This window comes from Colobus angolensis, unplaced genomic scaffold, assembly GCF_000951035.1.
Source record: "Colobus angolensis palliatus isolate OR3802 unplaced genomic scaffold, Cang.pa_1.0 Scaffold27, whole genome shotgun sequence".
Lineage (NCBI taxonomy): Eukaryota > Metazoa > Chordata > Mammalia > Primates > Cercopithecidae > Colobus > Colobus angolensis.
Genome location: NW_012115932.1, coordinates 14,271,728 through 14,279,905, shown reverse-complemented (window position 1 = coordinate 14,279,905; position 8,178 = coordinate 14,271,728). Strand labels below are relative to the sequence as shown.

General features: G+C 45.0%; 1 protein-coding gene across 1 annotated transcript in view; it reads left to right on the top strand.

Moving 5' to 3' along the window:
• The first annotated feature begins 1,078 nt into the window (after positions 1 to 1,078).
• The window catches only part of LCP2 (lymphocyte cytosolic protein 2 (SH2 domain containing leukocyte protein of 76kDa)), a 50,118-nt gene continuing 43,018 nt past the window's right edge, over positions 1,079 to 8,178 (top strand). Inside the window, exons 1-2 of the mRNA XM_011947759.1 lie at positions 1,079 to 1,772; positions 5,952 to 6,014. Of these exons, the coding sequence (XP_011803149.1) occupies positions 1,695 to 1,772; positions 5,952 to 6,014 (141 nt within the window). The 5' untranslated portion in view covers positions 1,079 to 1,694. The remainder of the gene's footprint in view (positions 1,773 to 5,951; positions 6,015 to 8,178) is intronic.

Sequence of the window (8,178 nt, the reverse complement as noted above, 5' to 3'; positions counted from 1 at the left end):
AAAGAAAGAAAGAAAGAAAGAAAGAAAGAAAGAAAGAAAGAAAGAAAGAAAGAAGGAAGGAAGGAAGGAAGGAAGGAAGGAAGGAAGGAAGGAAGGAAAGAAAAGAAAGAAAAAGAAGGAAGGAAGGAAGGAAGGAAGGAAAGAAAGAAAGAAAGAAAGAAAGAAAGAAAGAAAGAAAGAAAGAAAGAAAGAAAGAAAGAAAGAAAGAAAGAAAAGAAAAGAAAGAGCTCTTAGGTGTGAGGCCCTGCAAGGAGCAAATGGGCTGGGCTACCTTCACTAATGCCCTCAGCACCTTCTAAGGTGAGGCTAACACCAGCTCACATTGATGAGCTGGTGCTGGGCCTGGAACAAAATGTGTATTTCATTTAAGCTGCCCACCAGCTTGTGAGGCTGGTGCATTACAGTGACGGCGGGGCTCCTCAGAGTGTGTATAAGACAGAAACTGTGCATGGCCAAAGCTATGCTTGAAAACCCTCAGGGAGGCACCACCTCAAGGACCAACATAGCATCACTTAGTAAAGGCAACAGCCTTGGAACAGATGACTCTGTGTGTGTGTGTGTGTAGCATTAGATGAAGTAGTAACTTATGTTTAGAGGTTGCCTTATTGCACATAGTTGCTTTTACACACTGGACTCACCCTCTGCCAATAAGTTGTTCAATTATGAGAAATAAACAATGTCTGAAACTAAGAAAACAGCAGATTCTCACCTCCTATCTCCAGGGAATGTGCTCTTTGGCTGGAATATATGGCAGAATCAATAGTGAATAAAACATATTGTGGAAACAATAGTGAATAGAATATATGACACTATCAATAGCAATCGTTAAGTTTTTTTGCTTTTTAATTTTTCTTTTTAGGTTTGTCTAGTTAAATGCATCTAAGTTTCATGTGTATATGAAGAATCACTGTTTTCCGATTATACAGATTTGGAGACTGAGATTCCCAGCTTTTAAGTCCTTGCCTAAGGTTGCATAGCACAGAAATAGTCACATCAGAAACTGAGCCCTGTCCGCACAGTGCAGCACTTTGTTCAGCCCTGGGTGCCTGACTCACTCACTCCTTGAGGACCCTCTCATGACAACTGTAAATAGGCAGCTGAAAGAATCCCAATCTTTGATGGTGGGAGGGGAAGATAGTTGGAAAGCATTAAAAGACCACGCTCCAGCAATTCACTGATGTGGGAAATTGTCTGTATTTCAGGTCAACCATCAGCATAGATTTTGGTCTGCAAAGCGCCAGCTGAGCAAGAATGCCGTGTAGACATACGGGTGCCCAGAGTTTAAAGGAAAAATACTCAGACTCACACTGGAGTTTAAGATCCCTTCATTGCCTCTCCTACTGGGTTGTAGTGACTGGAGTCAGTGGGGAATTACCAACCCTGGGGCTCTCTCTGCATCTCAAGCCCCCAGAGCTGGGCTTCCTTGTTTACTTATTTAGAGCCCAGCAGAGGAAGTGGTAAAGGAAACTAGCTGAGTCGTTTTCTGAGAAGAGACCATATTTGTTCGCAGAGGAAGTTGTTGCTTTCTGGGATCTGGCTACGGCAGAAAAGACATCGGCTCCAAAAAGGGTGTTCCACAGGGTAGCAGGGAGTTGGAAGAGCCAAGAACGCCTCCGAGCTCTGGATTTGAGCTTCTCTGCCCATGGGTGCAGTGCCCATGCTCAGCTTGTGAGCTTCCTCCCGGGAGAGCAGCCATGGCACTGAGGAATGTGCCCTTTCGCTCAGAGGTCCTGGGCTGGGACCCTGACAGCCTTGCTGACTATTTCAAGAAGGTGAGCCTTGCTCTTGTGTGGGTGATCATGAGGATAGTGCCCTTGGTGGGCTGAACTGAGGCTTGACAATGGAATTGGGGCAGAATGTGGGAGGTGTATAAGATAGCAATGGAATCCTATGGCAACTTTACTGGTTGAGTGAGCGCCATGTAGACCGCTGAGTTTTCCTGGCGATGAGTTCTGGAGAGAAGGATGTGAGCAGGAGCCCTCAAATGAGTATGTGCCTATTATGTGCTAGGGTTTGAATTCAGTGTTTCACAGGCACCATCCCATTTAATGCTCCCTACTATCCTGTGAGGGCAGCATTGTTATCCCCTTGACTCAGCTGTAAAATCAGCTCAGGGAACTGAAATGGTCCGAAGCCCTAGGGACCACATGTGATAGAGGCAAGTTTCAAGTCACACCTATCTGGTTTTAAAGTCCATGCTCTGAGATGCAGAGAACTGTTGCAACTGCTAATGAGATCAATGCTCGTTACTAGAAAGGGGAGACATGGCGTCCTGGAGGCGGGAGAAATAATAGGCAGGGTGGGAGGGCTGGTTAGAGGACTAAGATGAGCAGGTGCCAGACACGGCATTTAGGCTTTCACTGCTCACAACCCTGAGGGGGGTCCTCAAGCTTCTGCTTGAGGCAGAGTCTCCTTGGAGCTTTATGAGAGTCTTGTGAAGCAGGCCAGAAAACTGATATGAGCCCCAATTTATAGCTATGAAAACTGAGGCCCCTAGAGGGGAAGAGGCTTGTGGCAGTGCTGGGACCAGAATGTTGCTGTCCTGTCTTCTGGGCTGAGAAGAAAGACTGAAGGATCCCTGTGCTTGGTCATTGGCAGAAGGGGACCACACATCTGCTTGGGCAGATCTCAAGCCACATGACTTAGTTAGGGTCCCTCTACCCTGACCATGCGGTAAGATGCCTTGTGAGAGACATTTAAGCTTCTGACACCCTCATCCCTGCAGGCTGGCATCAGATTCTGTTAACATTCCAGACTGTCATAAAGATGAGGTTGTAAAGCTAAGATGGTAGAAGTCATCTAATTCAGCTTCCTGTTTTTCCTGGGGAAATTGAGATTCAAGCGGGTAGACGAGGTTCCCTAGGACATATAGCCAAACCTGGAGTCTACGCAGTTCCAAGGCATTTATAGTCACAGCTGTTCTACCCCAACCTGAAGAAGAAAATGCGAACATGTTAAACTAGGTGTGGTATGGTAGGGGTGCAGCTCACAGATCCTGTTTTTTGGGGGTTTTTTTTGCCACATTTAGTGCTTTCATTTCTGTTATGTTCCTTCTGCAAGGTCATAATAAACTTAGGTTTCAGCAAATACTGTTGCACAACTGGTTTTTTGAAGGTTGTTTCTAAATATCTTTCTCAAATATAGACCAAATAAGATAGGGCAACAAGGTAAAATTTGCCAAGAGGGAATAAAGTGGCATGTTACCTCATTACCTCGGTAAAGGAAAAATAAAGGAATTGAGAATTATGAAGAGAAAGACTTGAAATGGGCTGAGAGGCACAGACAGGCCTGACCTTCAGGTGTGACCAGGAGAATTACACAATCCAATTGAACAACAGAGAATTGATCCCTAAAACTCCCGTCAGTACAGGGAGATGGACCATGGGTCAGGGATGGTATAGGAAGACCTCTGTGCCTGAGCTGGGGGAAGGGAGAATTTTCTTCCTGGATATCTCAGACCCCAGGACAAATCTACAGCACCCAGGCAGGTTCCTTCTTCTGGCATAAATGGACTGAGGGGAGAAACTAGGAGCTGAGGTGAATCTGTGATCATGGAAGTCCTAGTCTCTCCACAGACTTGGATAGAAACCCCTCAGATTCTGAGTACCTCAGCCCCCTGAAAGAAAATACCAAATGAATGGACCGCAGAGTTGTTTAGGAATGGATCTCAGCCATCAATCATGACATGTAAAGGATTGATCTGCGGATGCAAACTCTACCCAAGTAGTGGGGTCAGGCCTCTCCTGGAGACGCCTCCCTTGGAGTCACCTTCCGAGTTAGCTCTGGAGTCAGACACACCTTGCCCTGGCTCTGCCACCTGCTAGCTTGGCGACTTTCCCATAGTTGCTTTGCTTCTCTGTGCCTCAACTTTCTCATCAGTGAAATAGAGATATGAACAGTAACTAACTCCGTGGGCTGGTTGTGAGGATTAAAGGAAATGATGGGTGTAAGGCACTCAGCAGACAGATGGGTCCTAATGCATGTTCCATCTGCCCTTTTTCCTTCTCTATTAACTGGCTCCTAGCTGGGGACACCAATGCAGACTGGTGGGATTTTGTGTCTTCTTGTCTCTGACATGAGTACCTCATCCTGTGTCTGGAATATAAGCTCCTGAGGACTGAGACCATGTTGTATATTTGTTCAATCTGTCCAATTCCTTTTGACTTGCAGGAGAACGTCTTTGGGTCACGCAGTGGAGAGGCACTGGCTCAGAGCTATGTGTCCTAATCCCAGGTGGGGTCCCAGCTGGTATCCCAGCACACTGTGTGACCTTAGACCAGCCTCTTTGCCTCTAGAGGCCTCAGTCTTCCTTACTACAAATCCAGGTAACTTTTCTGGACCACTTTATGCTCCTTAAAAATACAGATTTGAGGTCCACAAGCCCAGATCTTGCTGGAGCAGAATCAAATGCCTGGGTCCCAGTCTGCAGGACTCTCTGCTGATCTAGACACAAAGTTAGCACTCTTCAAAATCATCTGGTTTATCTGATAATGATAACAGTGAGGATGATGAATTAAAGGCAGTTGACTCTTCCAAGAACCACTTACCCCCCACTGCCTGTACATAAAGGGGATACCAGGGCTCCACAGATGAGACATGTTTTCAATATCAACTTCTAAATCAGCTTTCTGAGTATGATATTCATCCCCCCCTTCCAAGCTAAGACATCACAACAATTGTATTTATTCTTTGGATTTGTCAGCTATAAGATAAAAAGATGGTTTAAAATGTGCTCCAAAAGAAGGCTGCTACAAACCATGAGCCCCCCACCCCTTGTGAGGAGAACCTGGGATCCTCAAGGAGAAGCATTTAACCTTAAATGCTCCACCTCAAAGCAGCAAGCTGAGAGATACTTCAAATGTGAACATTTATGCTGTTGAGGACAAGTTGAAACCAGCACTTCATTTGATTGCTGATTGATTTAGGAAAATAACCAAGGTCTTAAAAATGCTCATTCATATGGATCCTATATAACTCTGTTCTGAGATTCTGACTTAAACAATTTATCTCAAAGAGGGAGGAAAAAGTTTTGCAAAATAGTATCCATGATGGTCTCTATTTTGATTGGGATGATGTACTGCAAATAAATGAAGCTGCGTTTTCATTTGCTCATTTTACTTACCGTATGTAAGTTATACTGTTATTAAAAGGGGAATATTTCTGAAAGAGACATTAAAGCCTGTTCTGAAACCTGTCACCTAAAATCCATGGAACCTCATGCAAGTTACTTGCTGTCTGTGTCTCTCATTCCCCATCTGCAAAATGTGAGGGTAAAATGATTGAAGACTAGTTTAACCACTTGGACCTGTGCCTGCCATACAGAAAGCTTTCGATAATTGTTAGTCATTTTTATTATCACTATTGAAACAGCAGTTTGGTAAATAATCTAAATGCCCAGCAATAAGGGAATGATTAAATAATGTTGTGGTCATTAAAAATAATGTTTAAATTGAGTTTGCATAACACTAGGTAGTGTTTATATTATCCTTTCAGGTAATTTAAGAGAAAAAAAAGTCAGGATAATGAGATTGAATCTAAATCATAACCTCAATTATGTTTAGAAACATGCTAGGAAGAAAGCATTGAAAGAAACACTGAGGTTGTCTCTGGGCATCGAGACAATGGATGGTATTTCTTTTCTTCTTTCAGCCCCTCTCTACCTTCCTGAGGAGCATAGGGCAGAGCTCTGCATGCCTTGAAGGCAGTCTTTCTGGAAGGGTTGGCCCCGAAGCCTTAGAGCAAGGCAATTTCTCCATTTCAGGCAGTCCCAAGGGGGTAGTGAAAGCGAGGCTGAGGTGGGGACTGGGCCCCCTGTTAGCCAAGGGAGGGCAGTGGGGAGCCTGGCTAGCCACAAGTACCGCAAAGTGCTAAGTTTCTGAGGTAGACAGGGGAGAGGAACCAATGGTATGAGCCTGCCCGTCACTGACAACACCTTCCTCTTCTCTTTGCAGCTCAACTATAAGGACTGTGAGAAGGCAGTGAAGAAGTACCACATCGATGGGGCTCGCTTCTTGGTAAGCTCTGGCTAGTCCAACACACAAACCAAGACTGTTCGGCACTTTTCCCCACGGCTGCAGGGCCAACTGGCCTACCCTTTCCCCGGGGACACCCGTGGTCAATGCCTGTCTTTAGGATCCCCACACAGCCCTTTGCCTTCTCCAGAAATTTGGTAGGGCCCCCTCTCTCACCACCTCTCAGGATCCTACCATCCAGAATCCCTCTCTGATCTTCCACTTCCACTTTAAAGAGGAATCCAAGTATAGTAAAAAAATAATCTGGAAAATCTATTTAAATGCCATCCATCCTTTGAGAAGCCCAAGGGGAAGAAGGACCATATGGGCGAACAGAAGCTTCTCACCTCCCATTTCTCACTCTGGAGCACATACTCATGAGTGAAATAAAGGATGGCATCCCCCTCATTGTTTCAATTACTTCCTTCTTTCTCACTACCAGATTCATAAAGCTGATATTGTATCAAACACACATGTGATATGGCTGTCTCCACTGTATTATACTTCAAAAAGCTTGAAGTCTAAGACCAAGGTGCAGATGTATATTAAAGACTAAGCCATTAAAGGGAAAATGATGCAGCTTTAATGGTGGGGACAGAGGTGCTAGGTTGTGGTCGGGGAGGTGGTTTGAGCATTTTCCCTGAAATGACACCTTTGCCCACCCATGGGTTAAGAAAGACCCTGACTGTACCAACCCATCTATTCTGGGAACTTTGCTTTACTCTTTGAAAACAAGACTTCAAGGGTCTCATGGGTGTAGATGTTCCTAATTTAAATTCAGAGTGAGGAGAGTAAGCTAAGTTGTGTCTCCCTGTAAGACATTGTCAGTAAGGGAACTTGACCATGAGACTTCAGGCCATTTGGACGAGACCAGAGAGATCACAGCTCCAGCTTGCCCCTAGAGAACACCAATCCATTTCTTATATTACATCTCTGCTACCAACATCTTCTTGAATTCCTTCAGTGATGGTGAGCTTGCCACTACCCACAGTCATCTGGCCCTTTCTAGGCAGCTCTCAAGTCTTATGCTGAAACTAACCTGTGCTCCTATTGGCCTGAGTTTTGCTTCCAGGTGCCATGTAAGACATGTTTACTCACTGTCCACCTAAATCATTCATTCATTCGCCTATTGGTTCACTTGACAAGCAGTTTCCTGAGCTACTTTTACGTACTGGAGAGCATTATAGGTGGTGGGGATAGAGAAATGGTTAAGATACGATTTCTGCCTTCTAGAAACTTGTTTTATAGCAGAAACGTATGTTCAGAAAGGTTTCCAACTACCTCATTTGCAGATGAGGAAACACATGCAGAGGTGTGATGTGATTTGTTCTATGTCACAGACCTCGTAATTGAACTAAAGCATACACTTAATTTAGTCTAATACCATTTGAGTTTTTAACAATATTTTTTATTCGTAGTGAGATTTGAGTCAGTAGAATTCCTGGAGTTTTAGTGCTATTCTTGCAAATTATTGCTAAACCCAAATATTTCATTCTGGTGCTATTAGCACTGAGAACAGAGACTTATCACAGTTGAACAGAAAGGGAGGAAGACATCTTTGCAGATGGTGCCTGCGAGGCCCTGTTGCCTGGGTCACCCTGAGCAAGCACTTGACCTCTCTCAGCCTGCCTTGCTTCCTACCCTGTTGACTGAGCACAGTGGACTGGGTCATAGTGGGTGATGACCCCTCCCAGCTCTGTGATTCCCCACAACAGTCCCAGTGTCTGTGATTCCCCACAACAGTCCCAGTGGGAGTGTCAGGCCTGGTAGAACAGGGTTGTTTGAGAGATGGTCTCTAGGCAGCTATGTTTCCTCTGCTCCAATCAGTCCTCTATCAGTTCTTCAGACAATGTGGCACATTCTGTTCATTGTATGAAGAGGAGGAAGTGGAAAGTACGGTGATAGGAACCAGAAGAAAGGAAGCAGAATCCAGTGCCTGTCCCAGCAACTAGGAGATGTAAAGGCAGCTTCTGCTGAAACCCACCCTCCACCACACGTGTGCTGGATACAACTGGGGACGCTTGATCTAAGCTCTAATTACTCATCTATCACCCTTTCCAGCTCTGTAATTCCAGGGCCACTCTGCTATTGAAGGCCAAAGTGAAAGGCCCTAGTTATTTTCCTAACTTCCTTCCTTCCTTCCTTCCTTCCTTCCTTCCTTCCTTCC